At 52.4% G+C, this 27,434-nt stretch overlaps 1 protein-coding gene and 1 long non-coding RNA gene across 2 annotated transcripts in view; one reads left to right on the top strand and one right to left on the bottom strand.

The window, feature by feature from the left end:
* The window catches only part of MID2 (midline 2), a 113,961-nt gene that overhangs the window by 29,122 nt on the left and 57,405 nt on the right, over positions 1-27,434 (bottom strand). The window contains exon 3 of the mRNA XM_056359903.1: positions 7,377-7,472. Coding sequence (XP_056215878.1) covers positions 7,377-7,472 — 96 coding nt within the window. The remainder of the gene's footprint in view (positions 1-7,376; positions 7,473-27,434) is intronic.
* On the top strand, positions 7,333-9,208 carry LOC130158838 (uncharacterized). Its single transcript, XR_008825503.1, has 3 exons — positions 7,333-7,445; positions 7,850-8,020; positions 8,773-9,208. It is a non-coding gene; the product is annotated as an uncharacterized LOC130158838 (long non-coding RNA).

Raw genomic sequence — 27,434 nt, 5'->3', positions numbered from 1 at the left:
TCAAGGAGAACACATACGCTCTCCTTCCCCTGCTAAGCACCCAGCTACCCCCCAGTCAGGCAGGACATCGCTGGCAGGCCGTGTGGCTCTCAGTGTGCTTCTGGGGAAAGCTGCAAGGGGACACTCCAGCTCCTTGGTCATGAAGGGAGAGGTACTGCTAAAAGGGAAGACCAGCACATGTTGCTCCTTCGTTTGGTCTGGACTGTTCAGTGACCAATTCTGAAGCTTTGCTCTGGAAGATGCCACTCAAGATGGCCTTCTCATCTTTGCAGAAGGGACTGGTAAACCCTCATCACCCCAGGCTACAAAGCCACATGTTCACAGTCCAAGGCAAGGGCAGGGAGCAGCAAGAGAAGGCAGCAGGACATGATGGTGGACTTGTCCCCTGAGACTTCAAAGAAGAGTAGAGAAGCGCAAGCAGGAGTTCCATCAATGATATCCCTCTTCACTGATCTCCCAAGGCCACCGGTGCTTCCGCCCAGGCACCACTGCTGTGGGTGTGAGAGCTATTGGTGCCCAGCCTGGCTCTGCCACAGGGGCCAGGCACATGCCAGGAGCGCCGGGTACGACACTGGTGACCTTAGAGAGCAGGTGCCCTCCCAAGGCAGTCAGCAGCTGGGATGCTGAAGGCAAATCTGAGCTGGGGCTGCCGCACGATGGTGGAGCACATGCCTTTTGGAGAGATGGGATGACCGGGATGCAGGAGCAGCGGGGTCAGCATGCTGGAGGCATAGGGGGGCTCCCCCCCACCCCTCCAAGCCAAAGTGAGCATGGCGTCAGCCCCAGGGGGCAGAAGGGAACAGTGGCATGTTTCTACAAAAAAAGCTGCATGTGTCCTGCTTAATTTAGGCTAATTAATCCCTGCTGGACCTTCTTTCAGGCTTCAAATACACAGGGTTTGTTTTTTTGGTTTTTTGGGGTTTTATGTTTTGAAGCTGAAGGGAAGGCATGCAAAGAGTGCAGTGAAAGCACAGGCAGTGGTTTCAGTCCTCTGTCTCCGGGAGAGACCAGCATCCTCAGGGGGATGGACAGGAAAGGGGAAATACACTTTATAGAGAGGGAACTGAGCTCTATCGCTTAAATTAAGTAGTGTACTAGAGGACATAAATAGCTTTTCTTCATTTTGTACTCTCAAAGCCATGTGAAAGAGTGGAGAAGTCTGAAGGCAACCCAGAGTTAAACACATTTGATACAAGATCTTTTTTTAAACGGCCAGCAGATTATGCAACACTGAAGTGGGAGACAGCTGATGGTCTGCAAAGATAACTCCACCAAGAAAAAACAGCGGATAATCTTCCAAATCTGCTGCAAGGTAGCAGAGGGGGGAAATCAGACCCAGGGTTTGGAGCCTGCAGCAACCTGTGCTGGGGGCAGCAAAGGCAACAGCACTGCCTTGCAACCCGGGCTGTGGCAGAGGATGCCGACAGTGCGCCCGCCTCTTGAGGCACAAGTACAGACAGAGATAGCCATCGCTCAAATTTCCCAGGAGCGCAAAATCAGGGTTGTTTGCAAGTGTTTGCAGCCCCGATGCTTGCTATTGCCAGAAAGAGTGAGCCCTGGGTACTAGGACTGCAAAAACAACAGCAGGAGGAGAAGCAGGGGGAGTCCTTCAACAAGCACCAGGCTCCCCCTCCAGCCTGGCATGCCAAGCAGAAATCCCGAGCTCCTGGTTAAATGAACGCGAAATCTGAAAACCTGCGCCGGGCAAGAAACGTGCAGCTCAGCCAGTGTTCACTCCCTGGGAGGCTGAAGGCAGATGAAGCTGCAGAGGCCACCACAGTCCCTTTCCCCAGCTCCCTTCTGTCCAAAAGAGGAGCATTTTTCGAGGCCAGGGTCCCACCTCTGAAGTGCCTGCCAAGCACGGAGACAGCATTTCAGACCCGATACAGCTCTGCTGGCAAAAGTCCTGACGCAGGCACAGCTAGACACTGGCCAAACCACTTCTTGTTAGGATGAGCTAGTTCCCAGGTAAATGCTGCGTTTGGGGGTGAAGGCTCAGGGGCCGCTACGACTGTAGAAGAGCTGGACATGGGAAAGAGCTTTTAGACGTAGGAGGAGCGGGGAAACACACCCTTCTCAATGTGTGTGTGCCACAGGGAAATGTGCCAGGGACAACACAGCCCTGCAATAAAAACCAAATGGTAAAACCCAAACCTGGAAAGGGCTCATGCTGCAGCTCGTGGAGGGATGAAGAACATAATCTCAGGCTGAGGCACGATCCACACACGGACAAACCTCCTCCTCCTCCTCCTTCTCTAGAGCCAGGCAGCAGGAACCCAGCTCAGAAAGGGAGCAGAGGACCCTATCCCACCACCACAGTGCTGTCACCCTCAAAACCATCAACAGGTTTTGGCTACGTATCAAAGCAGCTGTGCCCCAGGGGACATGCACCAGCCTGCGTTGAGGCCAGCCCTGTGGCTGCCATAGCAGAGAGGGCCCCTGCCCCACCGCCAGCGACACAGCCAGCATCTCCTACTGCTGCCCCTGATGGGGACATGGGGTGGGTACCACTGCAGCTACCCACCCTGTCATTTTACAAACTCAGCCTTCTTTGTAGGTTTGGTACCCGCTGGCTCTGGTCCACATTTTGACCACGGCCACAGGGTTTACTCCCTTCGCCCTCTCGCAGCAGCAGCCTCCCATGCGCCGCACAGGAGGAGTCACCCCTTGCCACGCCAACAGGCAGCACAGGCTCAGTGGCTTGGGCACACTCGTGACGCCCTTCTCTGGACGGCCCCTCTCTGCGCCTCAGAGCGCTACTGGCACAGTGTCCTGGACATGCGGTGGGACTCGCACCAAACGCAACTTGATGGGCAGAGTATGCTGGGATTGCATGTGTCTGCCTGTATGCGATGTCCACAAATAGCTCAAAAGCAAAATCCCCTGCATTCGGACTCACGGGGGAGCGTAGAGGGGCCGAGATATTTTTTACTTCACACTTTAATGTGCTCTCTGAAAAGGTGCCTCTGAAGGGCAGGACTGTATATTTAGTAAGGCTGAGAAATGTATTTCAACTGTTATTTTAAGCAGAACAACCAACAAAGCTGAAAACTTCTAAACTATGTAGAAAATGACAGTCTACAGGTCTGAAACTTCCAGAATCACAAAGGAATACCAAATAGCTTTTAACTCATTGCAGGTCAGTCATTAAGATGCTGGAGCTGGATCCAGAGGAGGAGAAGGTTTGGAAGGACATCCAGATGCATCCCTGCTCCATCCCTGGTGGGTCTTAGAGTCAAAGCATGACCTCATGACCTTCAAGAGCAGTGAGGGCTGATGACTGTCACCAGGGATCTGCAAGGACCTTCTGGCTCCTTCTCTGCAAGACATCCATTTTCTACCTATTTTACCACACCACTTCAAACCAATCAAGCCCGGGCAAAGAGAGAGACACCCCTGACAAAAGCCTTTCCTACTGCAGAGCCAAAAATCCTTCTTCTCCCCACCACACCAGCAGAGAGAGCAGCAGGACAAGACGAGCAACCGGGAGCATCAGTGTGGCCACACTCAAGAAGGCCAGCACTACTGCAAAACCCAGCTGTGATTTTTCTGCTCCTTATTCCAGTATCTCAACTCCCTCCTCCTCATGCACTGAGCTGCACCCGACAGTGGCTCGCAGCTGCTGGTGGCACGCACAGCACCGCTAGCACTCTCAGAAAGGGGGGTTGCAATCTCTTCCTCTGTCCAGATCATCAGGACAGCAACAAGGACCTTGTTTGGTGAGCAAAGAACAAAATGCTGATGCTGCCTGCAGGAAACACAGGGGTTAGGAAGCACCCTCCTGACCCAAGAGCCCCAGTTGCTCCCTGAGATGCGGCTGGAGAAGAACAAGCTGCAGGTCCCTGTGCAAACACATCCCCACGGGCTTCGCTACGGGCAAACGACTCCAGCCAGCCCACGCAGCATCCCCACGAGGCAGCTCAGGAGAGTCCTGTGGGAAGCCGCATGGCTTGCATCCCCCAGCAAGGGCCGGTCATGCTTGCTCAGGCACTGGCAAACTCCCCCCACATCTACGTCAGTGATCCCTGCAGCAGCCTGTTTTTACTCTCTGGAAAGGTGCGGGTTCAAGGAATCGCTGCTTAATTTAGCAACCAAAGAAATCAATAGCCCATTAAGAAGAAACTAATTGCAACAGCTTCTCTCCATGTATCACTTCAGTAAACGAAGCTGCAAATTAATTTGCTATTAATTGGTATGTGCACTTTGAAACAACAGTAAGGTATTAACCGCGTTCTTCCTCTAGAATGTTTTCCACAGGAGCGCATCGCTTATGAACTCCTGACTCCGGAGCTGCAGCCAAGAGGCAGCGTCAGTCTGCTGGCACAATCCCCGCACACAGCTCGCACAAACACTTCCCTTGGCGATGCAAACAAAAGATGCCTGATTGCACACTGGGAACACAAAGACTTTTATAGATCGAGTGGTCAAAGCAGCAAGGTCAGCAGAGTCCCTTTCTTCAACAGGATTAAAGGTGATCTCCCCTCTTCCTCCGATGCTTTCTGTAATCCCCTCTACAAAGCCTTTCCTACTTGCTGCTGGCTTAAGCCTGAATGTTGCCATTCTGTTACAGAGCTCAGGCAGGAGAGATTGCAATCGCAGCAAGGATGCAGGGAGGCAGAGTGCATGTGCCTGGGAGGGGGAAGGAAAGCAGAGAAGACAACCACCCGCTGCAATCCAGCAGAAAGGTTTGGATCAGCTGTGCAGGGAAGCTGCTGTCATGGCAAGGATAGAGACATCCCTGACTACATCAAGGGGCTGGGGACAAGTCACTGCCTACACTGCCACAGGGTGAGGCTGGCCCTGAACCGAGAATGCACAAGAAAGGTGAGGAAAATAGCTTGAGGGAGCAGGGTGAGGTTCAGCGAGGATGAGCGCAGGGCATCTCGCTGTCCTGAGGAATGGCAGCCAGGCAGCAGCCTGCAGAGACAGTCTGAGGTGGGATGGCTCAAAAATTACATGGGAGACACAGGTGTGAAAACAGCAGCCACTGCCCTGGGATACAGAAATGGAAATATAGCCTGGAGACAACCAAAATAACCCTTTCTTCTCTCCTCAGAGCACTGGAAGGAGAGCAGAGTATTGCCTTGGCTGGGGAACTGCACCGGTTCAGAGCACTGCATCTCCAAGGAAGTGTGGACAAAAGGGGGACAGTCTGGACTGCAGAGAAACCAAGGACTGTGCTGTGAAGAAACCTGGGAAAAAAATCCCCAAACTAATACTGAAATTATCTCAGCCCCCCAAAAAAAGACAAGGGAGGATGGGCTGTCTGCAAGTATGCTACAGGCTGCTGGAGGGATGAGCAAAATAACTTTCCTTCGGTGTCCACAGCGGACAGAACACGGCAGAGTTACAGGCTGAAACTGCAGCAGGGAAGTTTCAAGTTGGACTTGGTAAGAGCTTCCCAGTATGGAGGAGCATGAGATGCCAGATGCTGGGAAAGAGGCAGCATCTCCATCGCACATTCAGGGCTGGGTGGGACAGCCATTGCCACAATGCATCTTGAGACAGACACCCATGGGGGCTGATCCCTTTCAGTCTTCCTTGGCTGGCACCCTCTGTTTCCACATTCACATCATGGAGTGCCTGGGTGGCTCAGGGAAGAGCAGGATGAGAGAGGCTCTCCCAGGGTTTCTGCCCCAGCTAGCAGCTAATTACACAGCAAAATGGGAATACAGCAGCTGGAGGCAATGCCTGGAAGTCCTCTTTATACAGCAAAGATCGGGAAAACACTCTCACGTTAATAGGAAAAGTAAGGCTATGCCAAAGTGCTTAGGAGGAAAGAGAGACTCAAATGAGTCTTGATTTCACCAGCAGGCTGAGCCTCATCAGCATTGCTTTGGGTCCCCAAATCACCCCAGCACCCCTTTATTCCCCTGGACAGAGGGGCCCTCACTAGCAGCCCCAGCTTGCACCCAAGCCCGTGGAAGCTGTAGGCACACCCTCCGCAGCACGGAAGGCTTGCCTGCAAACATGGCACAGCCCCAGCTCACCGGTGGATGCGGCAGCCCCCAGAAGCATCAGTGCTGGGAATGACAGCCCTGTGTCCCAGAAAGCAGCGGAAAGCACCTGCCTCAGCCCTGCACCCAGATGTTCCCAGCATCACTGCCTGTGCCTTTATCCCCCTCTGACCTGCAGGCTGACTCAAGCTGCTTGGCTTCGGTCCCAGGATGGGGAGCTGCTACAGCCAAAACACATCCGAGGTGAGAGCACACCCCAATATTAAATGCTTGGAAGCAGCTATGGAGATTTTATATTGCTTCCTTAGCAGCACCTGCAGACACCCATTGCTTCCCTCCTCTCCATCACGCTGTGGAGAGGACTTCTGCTCAACCCAGCCTCTTCTTCCCAAAAGGAAATAGTAAAAATACAATTAATACAGTACAAGCACCCTGGAGATGAGAAGGACCCCTGCCACAGCTTCCACACCTGCCTGGGGATGTGGTTTTGATACAATCTGCTGTTACGTGACCACAAGTCCCTTCTGGAGCTGGCCACGAGGCCAGCTGGCCCTGCTCCACGGGCAGCCCTGGCTGCGGCACGCTGCGCCGACACTGCTCTGCAGGCACAACCTGTGCTGCCTTCTGGGCCTTCCCGGGTCACTTGTCACTTTGATATTCAAGTGCTCTGCAAATGCTAACTAGTTTACTTCAACAGCACCCCCAGACAAGAGAAAGGAGGTGTAACTAGCTCAGAGTTTCACAGGGAATTTGAAGCACGAGGCATCACAGTCAAAAGGATTTGTTGTTGCTGGGAGCGCAGCTGGAGATGCCCCAGCCTTTGAAGGCAAGGTGCAGGCTATAGCACGCTGAGTATCCAAAGCAAACTCTCACTAATGCCTTCCAGCTGCAGACGAAGTTTTGCAACACTCGTCCCCAGCGCGTCCCACCTGTGCACTAAAGGGAACGGGAGCCGCCGGCAATGCCACACCAAGTGCAGGAGGCAGCTACGAGAGGCACGACTCTGCTGCCCCTCCCTAGGAGCCCAGCTGTGTTTGCACGCTCGGTGTCACCCGGGCTTTGAGCAAAAGCACCTGCTGTCCTCTGTGCATAGAGCAGGCAGCAGGTCCTCCCTTCCTGAGCCAGCCCAGCAGCCTGTGTCTCTTCCCAGCATCTCCCAGTCATGCCACCCTCTCCTTCAGACCCCGGGGAACCATCCCCGTGTCCTCCACCACCTGGGACTAAGCTTTCTGAATGAATCCAGCCTCCCTTCAGCCCCTCGGCGTCAGCAATGCTTCCCACCACACACTGATCTCTGTTCCCAGGGCAGCCCCCAGGGAGAGGACACAGGAGCAACCCACGCACCCCACCACTCAAGCCAGGAGCTTCCCAGTGCACCTTCCCCATGACTACCCTGCTCCTCTGATTGCTCTCACCAACCTCCACTTGCTGGCAGATCTGGATCAGCTTGGCCATCTGGTTTTCCAGTTCGCTGTTGCGTTTAACCAGGTTAGTGAGATTCGTCTCCAAGGTTTGCTGTGAGTCCAGAAATGGGGAAGGAGAAAGAGAGAAAACAAAAAGATCAGTAAAGTCAGAGGACTGTCCCCTGCCCCCTGTTAGCAACCAAGACCATTTGCCACCCAACATGGTGCCTGAGGGAGCGACAACTTCAATAACTTTGGGCAAAGGCTCCTGAGTTACTTGGAAGCTCCTGCCCACACGGGTGAGTTGTGTGAGGGCTTGGCCTGAGAGGGGGGAGCCACTGGGCTCGGCACTGTGGTGGCCCTGAGGATGTCACCAGCTGGAGGTGACAGCATGGGCATCTGCCCCTTTGGAGATGGTTTGAGAAGCCGGGGTGGGCTGTGTTCCTGTCGCAAAGCTGTTTCTCCTTTATTCCCTGGAAAACTTTACAGGTAGCCAGAAAAACATAAGGAATATCTAAGTTTCTCAAAAATGTTCTCAAACCACTAGCTGCTGCTGAACCCTCTGACAAGGCAGGAGACACTAAGTGTGATGCTCCCCACGTTTCTACCAGGAAAGAAGCCAGCATGGCTATTTTTGTCATCAGTTTTGTTTTGCACAAGGTAAGGAAGCCAAACAAGAGCCTGTCGAACCATCAGAGTAGAGTGACTTCCCTCCCTTGCAAACCATCTCTGCCGGAGCAAGAGGTACAGGTGGAGAGGCCAACGTGGCAGCCCAGCAGAGCCATGGCACAGCTTGCCCTGCACCGGCAGCAGGGCAACCCCCTCCCCAGCTCCCGCCAGGCTGCCCAGCTCTGCCAAAACCCGGCTGAGCCCAGTCGTTCCCTCCCACCAGGTCCCACCTTTTTATAAGAGTATGAAGAGCTATTCTGCCTTGATGGCCAGCCTGGAAGCCTGCCTGCTCCAAACGAACTGCTGTTTTCCATCCCTGCTCTCCCCTCCTCATCCTCTGCTGGTACTGGAGACAAACAGCCCTGGGAGAAGGCTGTGGTCCCCGCCGCAAGCTGCCTGCGATTCCCTTCCCAGCTCCGCTGCCTTTTGCTCCTGGGAGTGGATCGCTGCCAGTGGATCACTGCCCAGGCTGTGATCACCTGCTTTGGTGCCCACAGGCTGCAATATTCATGGCGCACAATGGGATCCAGCAGAGCATGGAGAAAGAGCCCGTTTGAAAAGATTTCGATACCTGTGGACACACAGTGGACTCGTATATTTTTGGAGATCAATAATTTCAGTGACACCGCATTTCCATTAAAATATGTGGTTCCACCAAGAGGAAATATTTTATAACTAAGTGCTCACTACCTGTTGCAACGCTTGTTGGGAAAATGATATCATATTAATATTTTAAACTTCAGGGCTGGAAGAGGATCCCTGTGGTGTTTTATTCATCCTTGGCTAGAAACTGCAGTCCAAGGCTTTCATCAAGACTCCGGCAGACCCATAAACACGGCTCTTCTCTGCACGCACAGATAATTTGGGGGCTAGTTAGCCAAAAGAACTTGAATCATAGTCTTGAAGCACAGGCAAAGCATTCATTCCTGAAAAACCACTGGCTCCTAAAATACTCTGAGCTTGTTTGCAATCCTGAAAATTGCTAGCCATCGGCGGGTGAAGCAGAACACAGAAACAGGACTGAAAAACGAAATAAAACCCAGGGTGCCTGCATTAAGTGGAAAGTGCTTTGCACAACAACGTTGTATCGACAATGAAACAGCCAGCTGCTAACAGTTCCTGCCACCCTCTTCCCTTGTAGCTCACTATTATTAAACATAATTTGACTAAAGCACTGAACATTTAACTTGCTAATTGTCTTCCTCATCACCAGCTCGATGGCACTGAAGTTGCAGCTTTGAAATTGCAACCGATCTGCTTTAATGTTCCAGGGCTGTTGATGGAGGGCAGGGAGGAGAGGGAGGGGAGATGAGCTCGAGATACACACTTTGAAGCACACAAGTCCAAAACACATTTGCAGCATCCCAAGTTTTCCAGGGGACAGCATCACTCCTCCCCCATCCATAAACACACACGACACCTGCCCCTGAGCCTCCACCCCTTCGCCAAGCCCAGGCTGACACTGCCATGATGCTGATGCTACTGGTGTTAACTGGCTCCAGCAGCAAGCACCCGCTCTTGCTGCTCCCTGGTTTTGGAGGGCTGCAAACCCTTGTGCAGCGCATGAAAATGCAGATGGAACCATTTCCTTCTGTTTGATTTGCTGAAACAAATAAAATATACTAGAAGCTTTCATTACACCAGCTGGATATTTTGTAGGTAGTATATAAATTACAGCAATTGTAGGGGTGTTTTTTAATTGCATTATAACATGCTCATATTTCCCCAAACATTCACCTTCTGGCCTGAAATGCAGCATCATTGATATCTCTACAGCTGGGGAGAGAAGTGAGAAAAAGAGATAAGAAACATCACCATGTCCTTCAGCAAAAGTCATTGGTGCTCAGGGAGATGAAGGGGCTGGGCCACCCAGGCGATGGAAACCCGTTTGCCCGGGGATGACAGGGCCAGAGAGGGAGAGTGCACAGGCCACCCTGGGAAAGCAGCCAAGCCCTTCCCAGCCCGAGCCAGCTGCGGCTGTACGGTTTGCAGCGCACCCTGCCAGGACCAAACCTGCTCTGGCAGCTTTGACAAAGCAGCTCAGCAGCTGCACCCCATTTGCCCACAGGTGACCAGCTGCAAAATAAATACACTTGGCCCCCAACTGAAGGAGCTGAATAACATGGTACTGATGTGCAAGCACTGATGTTGTTATTTTATCTAGTTGTGTGCATGATGAGCAGCAACTTGATTTTCCTTTTTCTCCAAATATCAAACAAGCAGTTGATCTAAATACGGATTTCTCTATTCCTGTTTGTAAATAGCATCAAGGTTCAGGGTTCAAGACAACTTTAGGAATTATAAATTTTAGGCTTCCTTTTGGTCCTCTGCGCTTTGCCAAACATGACCCTGCCTGTCCTGGCAGGTTTGCATCCTGCACTCCCTGCGCTGCTGGGAGCCGTGCTCCATGGCAGGTCCCCACTGCACCCATCCATCTGGAAGCTGGTCCACACTGGGAAACACAGCTGGCCACTGGGAGACAGGAGCAGAGCAGCCTTTGGGCCCCAAGTAGGCTGGCAGGGGAAGGGGTCCCCACTCGGAAGCATCGCACAGACCTGGTGGCCGGAGTGGCCGGAGCTGCTACATGATGGGGCTCCGAGTCCCATGTGCTTTGAGCCACGCAAGCCTCCAGTCCTCTCCCCCAGTGGGAACCCCTGGGCATGGGACGGGAGGACCTGACGTGTCCTATAGCTGGGGGAACTGGGGGAAGCTTTAGGCACGGGAGTGCAAAGGCTACTGGTTGCTGCTGCTGGTGTGTGCTGACACTCACTTGCAACCAGCCCCAGAGCTGCTTGGATGGGCGAGCAGCACAGGAGGCTGTCATTTGGCTCTGCCTTATTCCAGGACCAGCCTTCCACATTTATCTTCATGCAAAGGCAGCCCAAACTGGAGAGCGCTCACTTTCAGTGATTTACTCAGGGCTTATTTCATTGCTCTTGTTCCTTTATAATTGCTTTCAATAAAGGACGCGTGTCCCTGCTCTGCTCCCTCCACATACCGCAAACACAAACCATGTGCCCATCACAAACACATGTGCATGCACACACGCACAGAAGTCAAACTGGCTGCAGAATGCTTCCCCGCATGCCAGCCCCAACCACTGAGGCTGCAAAGCGGCACCAACACGGGTCCCTGGATGCCTCCCCCCCACTCACCACCTCCACTAGCATGATGCAGGCAGGGGAAGGGCACCTGCGGCCACTGTGTGGGATTTCTGCCAGGCTGGGGATGCACAGCCAAGCCCTCTGCAGCTGAGGACGTGCTGTGAGGTCTCCCAGCATGGGGCAGGACTGCTTCTGGGTGTCCTCTCCCCAATCTGGAGCAGCACAGGAAAGCCAGATGCCACCAGTACGTTGCCCAGGGTATCTGGAGCCTGCCATGATCACTCCTGCAGGAGCTGGTCAGATTTTAAAACCACAGCTAAAGTCCTTGATGGCATCCTGCAGCTACAACACTGGATGTCCTGCCCCTGACCAAAACGCTGCTTTGCACTGAGCTTCTGCCCCAGGCACCCCTGCCTTTGCAGGGATGAGGGGCACTGATTCAGCCTGGCTTGGGAACACCAGTGTGGCTTCCCAGAAGCGGCAGCTGGCGTGGGCCAGCCACAGCCAGCTCCCAGCAGCACCAGTCCTGACCTGGTTTGCCTCCCTCTGAGGTTATTTTGGGGAGGGAGGGTGACGGGGTGGCTGTGCAGCATCCTCCCAGCTCCCCTAACGACAGCTGCCTCCACACTGCCAAACCGAAAACCCATGAATTGGCGAGCGCAGCACAGAGCTGGCTCTTCACCACAGCCACGGCAGGTCTGCTCCCACGCCGGCAGGTGCTCCCGCTCCATCTCCCCTCCCACTGGGCAGCAAGAGCACTGAGGATGGGGCCCACTCACCCACCCGTTACCACCGTCAACCCTGGCAGCGACACATCCCTCTGAGACAATGTTTATAATCAATTTTCATCCCCCAGGAAAAAAAAAAAAATCAAAAAAATAAATCCAGAGCTAAATATGATAAGCAAGTCAGCTGCCTGCCTTTGCTAAAAGCATTTCCCCAGACAATAGGGCAAGTGACAGGAAGACACGACTTGAGCTGCCAAGCGGCTTCCGCGCGCTCCCGCCTTGTGACACTAATGCATTTTAAGTCGCTTTGGAGCAAAACATACTGAGTAAAAGCTGAAATAAACTGCCAGCTTTTGGTGCCTGGTATCACCCTAACCAGCAGAGCTGACCTAGAAAATCAAATGATTTGTTACGGTGACGTTCTGACAGTGTTTCTTATTGTGCTGCAGAGGCTCTACAGCAGGAGCCCCGAGCTGGGCAAAGGGGCGCGGGCAGTCACCCCCCAGCCAGCCACCCACACAGAGGGGGACAGGGGCCGAGGGGAAGCATGTCACCAACAGGCGAGGATACACCCGAGGGTGTGACTCAGGGCACTGCAAAGACAACTTGTAACATCCCCCTCTACGTCCCCTGCCCAGTCAGAGCAATTAAGAGCAGCTCTGAACCTGTTCATCAGGGCTAAACCCTGCCCGGCTCTTTCTACGCTCACCTTCCCGCTGGCTTCAAAGTGGCTCCGGAGCAGCCTTGGAGTCCTGGGGGGTCCCCAGCCCACACTCTTCACCCCACGCACAGTGAGCACAGTTACCTCAGCCCAGCAAGACCTGGGGCTGGATCCTGCTCCGATGGGGAAAATCCACCACTGCGGTGGCCGTGCTCCAGTGTGCAAGGAGACAAAGGCGGGGAAGGAATGGGCCCGGAGCTGCAGCCTTGCTGGGCTGAGCGGGGATGTGGGAGCAGAGGGAGGACAGGTAGGACCACAGACACGTGCTCCTCCATGCGGCGTTTCAATGTGGACTGCACTAGCACATACTGTATCTAGTGGTTCCTTGGGGATTTAAATTTATGAGAGAAAAATAAAAGAAGAAAAACCCCAAGTAAACAGGGCTAACTGAATGTAAAATTCACAGCTGTTTGTTGGGCCACCGCCTAATGAGCACATACTGGATTTGCATTTTACTGGCCCTTTTTGAGCATCTTCTTTTGCACTGAGCTGACCAGCATTGCTGGCACTCATCTGATTACAGGGAGCAAACTCCTCTTCCATCCTGCCCCACAAGAGATAACGAAGCACGCTGGGTCTGTAATGCAACACCTCCCCAAGCTGGCTAGGCTTTGCCAGACCCCCACCCCCCCATGGGACACCATTACAGGCACAGCAGGTTCCCAGCAGCTCTAGCGTTTCATTACCGCATGTTCCTAAACCAGCCTAATGAGAGCAGACAACCCTGTGTAAAAATCTGCCCAACCACCAAAGCAGCAACACGTTATTTACTCCTCCTTCCCACCGCCACTCATGCATGGCTTCCTCCATTGGTGCATCCGTGGGGCTCCTGATCACTGCTGAGGATGAGAAAACACCACACGGACCCCCAAAGGCCATGAGGGTTTGGGCTTCACTCCTTTCCCCGACAGGTTTCCGAAGCCCCTGCGCAGGCACGGCCGAGCGCAGCCGGACTCCAGCGGCACGGCAGGTGAGGAGGCAGCACCCGGCTCCTGCAGGCAGCTCTGTCACCCATTGTGATACAGGTTTATTTCAGCAGTATCTGACAAGCGCTGCTGCTTTGGCCACTGGCTTGTAACACCTAGACCTTCTCACCACGGAGGGTGCAAGCCTGTGGCTGAAGGAGGGACAGGGAACAGTCATCTAGATGCTGGCTGGAGAAAGTGCCCAGTGGGTGATCAAATGGCCTGATGCCTCTGAAACAGGAGACGTCCCAGTTAGCTGTAAGCCAAGCGCAGCCCGTCGGAGCCTGCAAGCCAAGGGGCAACCCTCCGCCAGCTCATGCCGGTGCTGCCCAGGCCATGCCGGGGGCACGTGGGGGCAGAAGCCTGTGCTGGCAGGGACCCCCCTCCCCAGGATGCTCCTGCCCCGATCTCAAGCCCTCGCTTCCCAAAGAAAGGCTGCCAGGTGTCCTCTTGTCAGGCTCCCTCTAAATGAGAAACGCATTTCCTCCAAGGGGAGGCAGCCAGGCTTCTCCAAACCCATCACCTAAGGAGACAGTAAGGTGGTTTTTTTACCCTTCACGTAATTGTTGTGGGTTTTACTCTCTGGACGTCGGTGCTGCAGGTGATTTTCTCAGCAGCTCCCCCAGGGCCTGGCTACACATCAAGGTAAAAGTCTTCATTGGAGCCCAAATTCCCTCACCCCAGCGGCAGGAAGGGAAGCGCTCCCTGCCCAGCACACGCAGGCAGGCACGTGGTCACATGCCTGACCGAGCTGAAGAGCAGCAACATCAAAAGGTTGGCCAAGTTGGAGACCTGTGGCCCCCTGCAACCTGCCCCGAGCCTCATGCCAGTGGCCGCAGGGGTGGGAAGGGTCTGCAGCCCAGGGGAGGTGCTGAGCAGAGCAAGAGGTTCCTGCCTCAGATGCGCTTACTCAAAAAGCGGCATGTGTCAGCCACGCTGTCCCTCCCTCGTAGGAAGGATATGGGAGAAATACTGGTGACGACAGACAAAGCTCCTCCAGGCAGGGACTGGAGGAAAGCAGGAGGAGCAGCAAGAGTTTCTCCTCACGCTCTGCCCAGGTGCTCCTGCTGCCCTGTCACTAGCCCATGGCCACTAACGACACCACAGTTAGGGGCTCCGAGGTAGGGGAGTCGGTAAGCCTCCTCTGCAGCAGCAAAGACATGGCAATGAGAATGGCTTGTTTATCATTCTCAGGAAATTCCTCTCCTCCCGCAGCTTCAAATGAGCTCTGAACTCTGGCAGGAGGAGAGGGAGGAGGGAAATTGCGCCGGCATTGCTCGCAAGGAGAGCTATAGCAAGCCTGTTCGATTTACACAGATGTGGTTCATGACCACTGAGGCAGCTGGAAAATCCTGCACGGCTGGAGCAAGGAGGCACTTAAAATGAAAGGACATGTCATATTTTCACTCACCCAGGTTGGTATCACTGTCAGCTTTGTATGACGATGCTCGTCAGTGCTGCTGAAGCAGCTCCAGTGCCATGATAGCTTTACACCTTGCAGGGAAAGCCATGTCCTGCAGCCGCTGCCCTGCGAAGCTGCTCACCTCTTCCAAGATTTGTACCACCACCCGCTTCTGCAAGCACATCTTGTCCTCCTGGCAAAGCCACGCTGCATGACAGAGGGGCCCACGCCAGACGTGGGGCTGGTGCTGCGCAAGGCTTTGGCTTTTTGGGAGGATGCTAGGGACAGCCAGCACTTGTCCCGATGCCAGCTGGAGCTGCCAAGGGGCACCTGCTCATGGTGAAAGACCTTCCATAAACTGAAGGAGCGCTTCCCTTGCCATTGTTTACTCGAACCCTGCAGCCTGGCAACCTGGGTGAGTGATACCAACCTGGCAGGGCTGCAGCACCCATGTCTGCCACGCCAGTGAGGCAACCCAGGGCTGCGGATCCCTGCGTGGGGTAACAGCCAGCACAACCCTGGCCTCTGGGTTCTCCCCTTGGGACCTGCCCCGGAGACACTGTAATGAGGTGTAAAGGAGTCGTGCTTGGGGCAGGGGACAGGCACGCAAACACATGAGCCAGTTTCCCTCCTCTGGCCCCTGACCTCCTCTCTCCCTTCCCCAGGTGGCCCCTCCCGCACTGCATGCCCTCCCCACCCATCTCCCCACAACAGCCCGGACACATCCATTGGCAGCATCGCTGCGGCCTTCCACAGCTCTTGGGGCTGGAAGCTCCTGGAAAAGAGACCTTAACACTGACGTGACCCAGGATATTGTGCTACAAAGGTTTGCAGGCTCCAAAGCATTTCCTGCACCTTTCCCCCAGGGTGCAGCAGCTTGGTCAGGGCCCTCTCTGCCCTCTGCCAGTGACAGTCCTTGTCTACCAAGGAGGACAGCACCTCCCACAAACATCCAGCTGTGTACTTGCACTGGCACATCTTTCTGAAGCCCAATGCACTCCTCTCAGCCCTCCAAATGTGGCAAATGGCCAGATCTCTGCATGGTTTTACTGCTGCCAGGTCTGGGACCACTCCTGAGCATCGCTGCATCCCCATGGCACATGCTCACGTACCACGGGAAAACAACTGAAGCACATCTTCAACTACAGCGGCAATTTCAACATCTACCAACACACACATACACACACCGAGCTTTTTGTCTTCTTAAGGTACATCTGGTTTCTCAGCTAAGAAACGAGAGGAAGAAAATGTCCATGGGTAAAACTTGCTGCCTGTCAATGGCAGCAACCCAGGGTCACGCTCACCTCCTCCCAGAAACCTGCTCTTTGGCCTCGTTTCCCCAGAACACAACAAAATGTTTCTGCTCCTACAGAAAGGCAACCTGAGGAACGGGGTGGGGAGAGCACACTAATTCTCCTATAAATCAAAGCTATCCCACACAGTTCCAAGGGGGGGAAAGAATCACATGAAATAGTTTAATGTTGTCATTTTGCCAAAGCTGCTGATTAGTTGCAGACTCGGTCTGAACCATCATTTTGGCAAGTTTTGCTGTCTGGCTGCTTAGTGTGCACCTCTAGGACTCCACATTTCCCCTGTTTGCTCTTTCTTTCCCTGCACTACGTAACAGAAACAGGGGCTCTGCTTCTGAAAATATTCCTTAATGCAAAGATCCTGTAAGAGCCCTTGCACCTGCAAGTTCTTGGCATGAGTATTCCTCCTCACCGCAGAGAGAAGAGGAATGGCTCGCTGGTGATGGATAACCTCTTGCTGCTGGAGCTCATCCACACAAACACATCTCCCAAGGAACAAGCTGTTCCCTGGCAAGAAACATTGACCTGTTTTCCTGGGTAAAATGAGGAAAAGGACAAGAACAAGCCAGCTGACACCCTTCCCTGTTACGGGGTGACCAAACCTTCTCCCTAAGCCACCACGAGGTGCAAGGGCTCTAGCAGCAAGTCCGTGCGAGCACAGTGCACGGAGGGCCAGCCTGCCGAGGCACAGCACGCTCTCCAGCGCTGTGGGCAGTCTGCAGCTCCCGGGCTGCGTGCCTTCTCCTGGGAGCTGGAGGAGAAGACCAGGAGCTGCCCAAAGGACAGCTCAGCTCTCACACTTCCACCCAATACACTTCCAGCAGAGGCCAGTCTCCTTCACCCCAGTGACAAGTCAGTGCAGGGCACAGCACAGCAGCTTTTTGGGTGGTCGCTCTTCTGCGTCCTTCATCACTGACAGAGGCATCTTGCAACAGATCTTACATGACAGCCACTTCCAGGCTACAGAGGGGCTGGGGCATCTGGCAGCCCACATCCAAGACCCCAGATCCTCCAGGTGCCAAAAGGCACACGCAGAAGCACAGGGCTGCCTGACCGATGCGGGAGTACCACAGTATCTCTCCCTCTTAACTGGTTGCCAAGGAGGTGGCGGGGGTAACTGCCGCCTGCCAGCCAGGGAGACTGCAGGCAGTACTGGAGATCAGACGGCCTGAGAAGCACACGCTAACAGTAACCTGCTTCCACAGTCAGCCCTCTGAGACGTGCTGGCTTGACGGTAAGATGGGCAGAGGATGCACAGCGGCATTCATCCACCCAAAGGTAGCTGACTGCATCTGTGCTGTCACCCAGTTCCCCCTACACTCACCAGAAGTGATGCTCGGGAGTGGCTTGTGCCTGAGGTTTACAGCTGAACAGGGCAGTGGAGCCACCCTGGAGCATTTGCTTCTCTGGATGTCAGGATGGTCCTGCCAGGATGCTGCCATGGTGGAGGGCTGGCCTCCACCAAGATGGGGTTCCTTTCTGGCCACTCCAACTCAGCAATGTGACAGAGCTCCAAAACATTAACAAGTTACAAATAAATCAAGAAATCAGAAGAACAAGTTACTGGTGATGCCAAAAAGCTTTGATTTGCCGGTGAGTGGCAAAGAGACAAACCTGGGGACCAGGCTGTACACGAAGCCTGGAGCAACACCAAGCCACCCTGCCATGCACATCACCCACAGAAGAGCCACACTGCCAGCACAGCACAGCAGTACGTGGGTGCACTCCCAGGAGCATCCCCGCATCCCGCTAATGTGGAGTGGGATGAAAAACCCACCCGTGCAGCCAGAGGAACATGGAGACCTTGGCTCTGGTGCAGCCAGGTTGGTCCCAGCACCTACAGAAGCCTCTCTGATCCACTTTTGGGCTGACCCTGACCACAGAGATGAGCCTGGAGCCCCAGGGGCTCCATCCCTGTGCCCAGCAAGGTCCCAGAGATCAGGTCACATTCAAGGTTGGACCATATCCCTGCTTCCCTCACCTTCCAACCTAAAATCATCCAGCCACAAAAAGGAGCTAACGAGGCACTACAGAGCTCCCTCAGCAAACACTTCTGCAAAAACACAGCACAAACGCATACGGCTTATTTAGGTCCTTCAGTGCTTACATCCTTTAATCTTTTCAAAGTAATTCTTCTACTATTGGATATTATCACAGTTTTCTGTGTCGTTGCAGCAGTGTTGAAAATTGTTTAAATATTTTATTAAATTCATCCCAACTGTGACAAGACGGATTTTATTCCTGAAGCCATCTAACCACTATCTGCTTGTTTGAGCTGTCCTATTTAAATACTCCAAGACTTCACTCGACGGTTCAGGCTGCGTGCTTTTCAGCTTAAAAGAATGTGATTTTCAGACATCTTATTAACTTTGTTACATTTGATCTAAAAATTCCCAAACTAAAGTGAGTCCTGAGCTTATTTGTGTATCTTCCACTGCTTTTATTTATTCCTTTAAAAAGACAGCGGAAGGAAAAGATTTCCACTGCTCCAAGCAATGCTTTTGTCCAGGAATTTTCCTGGAATTTCCAGAATGGCAAGTCATTCCTAGTTTGTGGCAAATCAGCACCAGGAGGTCTAGAGAGGTCATTTTCCAATGCTCCGCTGTAGGTACCACCAGCAGCTGTGCACCCCAAGGGGTGGAAGGGCTGCTGGGGAACCAACCTCCCCATCCTCCCCACCTCTGAGCCCACGCACAGGGATGGATTATGGTGTGCTAAAGGAGTTGGAACTGGCAGCAGCCCCAGCAGCCCCTCCGCAGGCATGGTCCACCCACGCCAGCCCCAGAAATCCCCAGGGCTCATCTCGGGAGAAACTCTGGAAGCAGCTCTGCCATCCCCACGGGAACTGAGCATCACCTGCATCCCTGCTTCACTGAGAAATCCTGTCTGTCAGAAAAATAAGCCACTAATAACTACTCTGTTTCATTCTGCCACAGTTAGGAAACCATGAAATTGAGGAGAGAGGCCAAGAAAAGAAAGAAGACACTGTGTTTGTCCACCTGCTCCTTCAACCTGAAATCTTCAGCCTTCGGTCCTTTCAAGGTTTCTTCCTCCATGCTGCACAAGTGACCCTGGACCTGAGCATCCCACCAGAGCAGCTGCCAGGGCACAGCGTGGCTGCCCAGTGCTGGTTCCCACCAGCCACCTCACCCCTGCACGTATCTTCAGAAAAGCACCCCAAGCTCCAGCCAAGCGCCTGTTTGTAGCTCAGGGAGGTGTTATCAGACCCGGATGAACACTGGGGACTTTGAAACGTTTTTAAGGCTTCCTGCAGCTCTTTGTTTTCATCGGGGCTCACTGAGTTTATTGTCCTTTCATGTCACCGTGGCAGAAAGCGCAAGCAGCCTAGGCAACAATGCTGAATGCTCTCCCTGCAATGGCGCACTGGGTCAATGTGCTTGAGACAAGGGTGTAGGAGAAGGTTTGGCCAAACCAAATGTTTTCCATAGACTGAAATGGAAATTTTATTTTAATTTGGACCCATTCTGACAGGAGGGAAGGGTGGGAACAAACTCACTGGACTTGGGCAGTTATAGCATAAACTCTACAGCTGAACAAAGTGTTTGGGCTTCCCAAGTCTGTAATGGTCGGAAGCAGAAATCATTAACGGAAGACCAATCTCCCAATGTGAGACATCAAAAAGGAGTGTCTCAGAAGCACCTCTCTCCACTGATGAGACAGGACATCCAATGGACTGGCTTGGATGCAAGCATATCCACACATGAGATTCCAGCCTGGGAAGAACAAACCCACTCAGAATGATTAAAAATTAGGAAAACAGAACATAATCTCAAAGTTTTTCTCCTTAACAAGTCACAATTAGGAAAACACCCCTGCAAAATGCTTTATAGCAAAAAGGTGGGAACCTTCAAAATCAAGTGATTTACTATGTGCCTTCTCCATTCCCGCTCTCCCTGACCTCCAGGCGCTGAAGCATGTGGCCATGGCACCCCAGCAAGCATCCGTCCCCTTCCCTGCCCTCTCATGCAGGTGATAAGATGACAAATTTGACAGCTTGCTAGAAAACCAGCTTCATTTAACCAGAAAAGCAACAGCCTGAGGATTTTTCTTGATCACTCTCTGGAGGCTGCAAGGGAACAAGCTTCTTTCACCTCCCGGAGACACGGCTGCAGCATTTGTGTGCTGGCAGCAGTGCAGATTGCTCCTTGGGATACTCAGCACTTTAAAGACACCGGAGGTCAACAAATCCTGCTTTGCAGGGCCTGCCAGATCTCCAAGGGTCCACAAGACCCCTGTGAGGTGGAAGGCTTCCATGGCCCCATGCCCAGAGAGCTACACCAGCAGCATCTCACGAGCTGGACGGGGCAGAAACCCACCTGACACTTGGATCAAGGTTAGGCAGAAGTTACACACAACCAACCCTTGGAAGGCAGAGACTTCAAAGGACTTGCAACAAATCACAGCCTATAAAGCAGATTAACAACCTCAGACATGAAGAACATGCTGAGCATCTGGAGGACCCCATTCAGAAAGGCAAAGGAATAACTGGAGGACAAAGCTAACAGCAATGCAGCTCAACAACAGATCAGACCATGACAAAATACACCCTGCAAAGCCACTCTGTTTTACAGCTGAGGCAGGACTGTCAGACATGAAATAGGAGGAGGATGGCAGGTAGCGGTACCCTATTACCATTGGCTTTGAAGCCGAAAGTGAACAAAACTCCTTTCAGAGTAGAAAAGGTAGACGACACAGCCTCCTTCCCATAAATATGTATAGCCTCATGGAAGAATCAACTGGTGGAATAGAAGACGCATGCTTTGAAGGATTTATATAAATACATGGCACAAAGACAAAGAACAACATAAAAGTTGTCCTTAGAAGCTGCTGGGGAAGGGGAAGGGGAAGGTGGGTGGAGATCAACTCCAGCAAACATGAGTCTTCATGGGCTCACTAATGGTAGGTAGTGCAATTATGTTAACTACTCTTGCTGCAGATAATGGTATGGATGTGAAAAGCCCTTAAGAATATTCCTACGGGTATGTGAGAATATCACGCAGAGGTGAGATTTCCAGAAAAAAAAAGCCTGACAAATACTGATCTGAGGCTCCTTGGGAGCATCAGAATAGCAGGAGACTAAGCATCACTGATAATGTTTGGGATCAATTATTAAAGCCCAAAGAGGACAAACTAACTAAGAGCATCAACAAATATTTTTGCCATTTAAGTTCCCCAAGGAAAAAAATACAGACCACAAATATCCTCAAACACAAATCACTAAAATGAATTTTGACTATGAGGAAGAACAACATGTGGGGAAGATCTAAGGAGGAGCTGTGGGAAGTCTACAAAGGCACAAATGCAGTCAGTGAAGTGGGACCCCAATGGCTTGGGTGGGCTGCAGGTGTGGGCAGGACAATGCAAAAGGCCTGGGCTCAGCATCCCTCAGGAACCTGTTCCTACAACATCCAAATTTGTAACAGAGCAGATGGAAAACAGCCTTCATGAAAGGCACAACCATCACCGAAGACATGGAAGTTTTAATGGAGAAGATGCAGGAAGTCCTAATGTGAATTATGAGTAACAGGGGAAAAAAATGTGCCCTTGACAAACAAACAAACAAAAAAAGAAAGGAGTGGTATGGGTTGTTAGAGCAGCAGTATTGTGAGAAATAAAGAACTTTTTAAAACCCTTGGAGAACTGAAGCTCCAGATCAGACAGACACCCAGCTCCACCCCTCAGGCTACTCACTCCTATGAGGTTTTCCACCCTCCCTCTGCCCTCCCTTGCAGTCCTGCCCTGGGCTCAGCCCTCTCGCTGGAAGATCCCCCAGGAGTGTTTCAGTGCCCATGAACCATTTGGGTTCTACCAAAAGGGTCAAATGCTTTGCCTGTCATATCCTGAGCTGCTCTGACTGAAGACACCCTTCACGCCTCATCTTCTGACACTCTCAATGTGATTCATAACCAAGAAAGCTTCATTAGTCAAAAGCTCGCCTGCATTTACTCTCTCAAAATTGGAGAATACAGTTATATGGGAAGAAGCATTATTAGTATACCTATTTCATTTTCATGACTGAATATTAAACAGCACAGTGCCTGCAATTCCTTCCTCAGTAAAAGTTGCAATAAGTAAGTATATGAAATCACAGCGGACTCTATCAGCTCTTTTCAGCATTTTAAACACAGTCTGATAGCTGAAGTGACTGTGTGATGCATCCTAAGGAGCTAGAAATCACCCCACGGGCCATTTGCAAGACAAGGCTCGATGCATGGCTTGAGTTTCGAAAGGTCTGACAGCCTTTCCAAATTAATGACATCACCTGAAGAGCTTAAACACCCAATCTGAGACTGCAAAAAAGAAATATGGAATTTGGCACATAATTCACACAAGTTTGTATTTGCACTTAATACACAATCAAGCTTCTGTTGCAGAAATGAAGAGATGAAATTCAACGAGCACTCACCAGAAAGTTTAGGAAAAGTGCTAGAGATAAATTCATGGAAGGTTCATACATTTGCAAGGAACATCTGGTTTCCATTCAACAATAAAAAGGACCCTTTGTGACTTTCCCCAGATAGATAACCATTTTATCAAAGATTCACTAATTACTTCATTCAATTTCTATCACACCTCCCAAACCATATTAGCAAAATTCAAGCAAAAAGTAATGAAAAATTGCAAGGAAGATACCTGTTATACCCACTTCTCCTCGCTGCCTGGTCTGCATATCAATATTTAGATTCAGCTGCTCCAAAACTGAATGTGAAATGCATAAAAAGAATTAGAAGTAGAATTCACACCGAAACACCGGAGAGATATGTTTTGAATTACAAATACAAAATTAGCTTCAAAGTGAAGCTAAAGCTCCTGCATCACAAATTATTGCAGAAAATGTATTGAATTCTGCAGAGATGAGAAAGATACAGCATCAGAAGTCGATGACAAATGACAGGGGAGAAATCAATTCAAGGGGAGCTTGACTTGTGTTATGACCACGACCCAGAGTTTAGCTTTACTAAGCCAAAACACTGCAGAATGTGATTTTAATCTAAAATATTAATTGCTAATAAAACACATAAATTATACCTGCAAGCAGCTCATCCTCTGGCCTGCCTGTTAGTCCTACTTTGTGCACTTACTTTGTCTCTCATCCTCCTTGCACTGGTGGCTTTTATGGTCTTCATTGCCACGGCACTTCTACCCACCACAGCACAGGCACTCAACTCTTCTCCCTGTGGTTTGTTTCTGCCAGTTCCTCCGGCCAGGACCCGAGTGCAGCTAGGGTCTGACCCAGGCAGAGCTGTACCGAGCACCAGGTGGGTCCGTGCCCGAAGGGAGCGAACACTGGAGACAGGCAATGAGGGCTTAGGAGGAGGACAGCACTGGGAAGGGTCATTAGCACTTGGTGCCCACGACCAAGGACAGGGCAGGTTCATGCTGAGGGGAAGAGCTCAAAGAGAAACCCAACGGGAAGGAAACCTCCCTGCCTGCACTAGGGGAAGAAGACCCCAGAGAAGCGCCCAGATGTCACTCTCTCACAGGACCACAGAGCAGAGGCAGCCCTGGCACCACATGTGCTGCCCACCCTCCTCTGCCCCAGCCCCCTGCTGCCAGGCAGGCCAAAGGGAACACTGGTGGCTTGGTTGGGGTCCCCCATCGCACCTCAGCCTCAACCCAGTGGTGGGGAGGGGCTGAGCAATGAGGAAAGCCCAGCAGGCTCAGAGCTTCAATCCCCAGGCCACGCACACAGCTCCCTCCAGGCGGGAGGCAGAGGGGGATCTAACCCAAAACGGCTCCCTGAAAACCTCTGCCCACAGCAGAGCCCATCCCAGACACTGTAGCTAGCGAAGTGCTGTCATACAGCTGCAGGGGGGCAGGAGCTGCCTGCTGTGGGGCCGCAGCACCCATCCCACCCCCCCTGGGGCACATCCCACCGATGATGACCAGGGCTCAGCATCTCCAAGCTGAGCAGTCAGAAGCACCAGAATGACTGGCCCAAGGGACCACCCTCCCGGCACCCACTCGCAACAGGTCAGAGCCCATCCCAGCACAGGGCAGAAGAGACATCCCCAATGCTGTTTAAGTATTTGCTCCTCCAGCCCCAAACTGCTCCTGCCCCCTGTTCTTAGAACCTTTCACCCTCACGCCTGCTCCCTCTTTCAGGGTCTCCTGCTAGAGAGGTGCCACCGAGAGGGCAGCAAATGAATGATAACAAAATACAGAGCCTACTGTTTGGTGCCTTCCCTCTCTCAGTGTGCCCTAAAAAACTCAGCTCCCAGCTCTGAGGATCAAACAAGATGATCAAACGCTCAAGCAGATGGTTTTTAATTCCCCATTGCTCCAACTCTTGCGCACACTCAACAGCCTTTTTTTTTTCCTTCCCCCTGTCTCTGCAGCAGAAGTAAGGGGAGTTTGCAGATGAGGGAGGAGAGCAGGCCGAGGCATGAACAGCAGGTGTGAAAAAATGCATCTCTATACCTGCCCCTATACTGAAGGATTTATCCCAGTTTAAAACCTTCTCTGGGAGTCAGACGGGTGGGCAGCATGGATGGGCTGGACAGAGATGCTTGTGGGACCTGGCGTTCAGGTCACCATCATCCAGATGAGGGTGTCTGCTTGCAGGGGAGAGAAAGCCCTGGGTTTCCCCAGGAGCCCTCCTGGCACGCGGCTTCCAAAGAGGTAAAGCCACAGGAGACGTGCACAGGGCAAGGAAAAGGATTAGAAAGTTCAGAGTCTTGCAACGAGCACTTGCAGGGACCTCAAGCATCTGTGCCCACTGCAGCTGGGCATCACTCCCACAGCACATCAGCACCAGAGAAGCCACAGCAGGGACAGGCTAGAAACCTACCCGCATATTTAGACCATTACTTTGGTCCCAAAATAGATGTATAGGCACCTTTCTCCATATTTAGAGTTGCAAACCCCTATTTTTAGCAGTGGGAGAGGATCTTTAAAAATGGCAGGTGGTGACAAACCCCTCTGATGGAAGGCATGACGGGAGCAAGCGGGAACCCTCACCAGCTTCCCAGTGCCCACTCTGCCTTGCCAGTGCCCCTAAGGAAAGAACCGGTGTTGGGAGGATTGTCTTTGCTTCATACAGCCTGGCCATCAAACGCAACTGCCAGCTGCGTGACAGGAGAGAAAGAAAATCCCTGTGCTGCTGGTAGACAGTGCTGTAGGACAGAAGATGGAAAAGTTTCCTTAAAGTCAGGTTTCCTACATTTCAGCTGTATTTCTCTGCCAATTTGAAATACTCAAGCTCTTGGCAGGGGGAGAAGGGGACACAAAAGACCAGAGGAGCTCCTACAGACCCCAGAGCAAAGATCTACTTACTTGATTTTTGGTGGCAGGATTTTCCAAGGGCTCCCTTCCTTCCAAGGGAGAGCCTGACGGGCAGGGGATCCCCAAAATGGGGAAGACGGCACAGGGAAATGTCCCTAGGAAAGCTGCACCACTTGGTGGCATCATTCTCAAAAGCTTGGTTGAGTGGGGACAGTTTGCCTAATGGGTATCGCAGCAATTAGAAGCATCAAATTATCTTCCGCAGCACACAACAAATAACACTAATGGTAGGGATAATGTCAAGCAGAATTACATTGGATTTTAAACAGCACTGATAGCACATGTTAAGCAGACATATAATTAGCACTGTGGCGCCTTGATAATATTAATAACATAGCTAATTATACTGATATAAATAGCAAGATTAATTGTCACAAAACATCAGTATCAGGCTTTGAAAGACATCCCTAAACCTTGCCACTGTTTGTCAGCACTCGGGCACCGGGGCCGTAAGAGGCAGCAGCAGAACGTTCCCAAGGGCTTGACTTGCCCCTTGCCAAGGCTCCTTCCTGCCCAGATGGCAGCAGCTCCCCTGGGCACCCCCCAGCCAAGGGAGGGGGCTGTGGCTGCCAACCCTGCGCAACACAGAGGGGGCACCTGCTGAGCAAGGCAGGTACACGCCTGTCCCCCCTGGAGCCAGGGCTGCTGCTGGACAGGCCACCGGCTGAGCAGCCGTCCCATCCCGCCATGCCTCCGTGGAGCCCCAGCCCTGCGCTCCGGCGCATTCTGATGGACAGTGGGCGCGGAGTGGGACACGGTGGCAGAAGGGCAAGGCCAGCACTGGGCAGTGCAGTCTCCCCCAGTCAAGGACATGCTTGAACACCCAGAGGATGGCGGAGATGTTCTTAAAGCCTCTGTCCCTGTGCAGCCCTTGCCGTCTTGTTCACTTTAGATTTACATCGCTTTACCGAACAGCTCGTCTGAAGGAAACGAACCCAGCTACTTTCCCTCCTAATAGCCTGAAGACAAATGAAGAAAGGCGTTGCATGCCACTGCAGGAAAATGTTTTTTCATCAGAGCATTTGCTATGTGCCTGTCCACCAGAGCAAAAAGAGAACCCGAGGCTGATTTAGAAACCCATATCCCAGCACTGTGCAAAGGTAGGACGGTGACAAATGGGAACAATTAAGCACAACGTGCCCATTGGGAGACTTAACTTCATCTGCAGTTGCCTTGTGCCGTTAGGCTGTTTCGTTAGTTAAGCGGAAGGGCTGGCAGGGAGTGCAGCACAGCCACCAGCAAAGGATGGGCCGGAGGGCGACCATTACAGCGTAAGGTCTCTCCTCCTTGCCACTCTTTGCAGGAGAACAAATTTGGACAGAAAAACTAGGATGAGTTGGGCAGAAGGGGCACACATGTAAAGCCCAAGGAGGCTGCTGGCTAAAGAGCTTCCTCCCCAATCCCTGCTTTGTGCAGGACTTGCCTGCACTGGATAAACCTTTCCACCCTTCTGGTACCAGCACATGAAAGCCTCCAGGGGCACATTCAAGACCTCCATGTTTAGTCGAGCCATTCCCCATTTCACAGAGAACCTGCCCTTGAGTTTTCTCCCTGTCTTGCTCCACGCGTGCCGCGGGGAGAAGGAGCTGTTCAGCTGTGCTAGCTTGGAGGATGCTGCTGGCACCCCCCGCCCCAGCACCTGGCTGCAGGGACAGGAGCCAGGCCCATGGGTCAGCCAGCCCAGCCAAGCTTTTGCTGGCAGGGCACATAGTGAGTGCTGCCAAAGTGTGAAAAAGGATGCAAACCCTCAGGTTTCTCTTGGAAGCAGATACAACACGCCAACCAACTGCCTAGGATGGGGCTTATTTTGGCTGATTTGTTGCTTATGTTAAGCCACGGTGAGACTGTTAAACCCAGAGCTGGAGATGT

Source organism: Falco biarmicus, chromosome 14 (genome assembly GCF_023638135.1).
Source record: "Falco biarmicus isolate bFalBia1 chromosome 14, bFalBia1.pri, whole genome shotgun sequence".
Lineage (NCBI taxonomy): Eukaryota > Metazoa > Chordata > Aves > Falconiformes > Falconidae > Falco > Falco biarmicus.
Note: the sequence above shows the minus strand (reverse complement) of the source record. Positions and strands in the feature narration are given on the sequence as shown.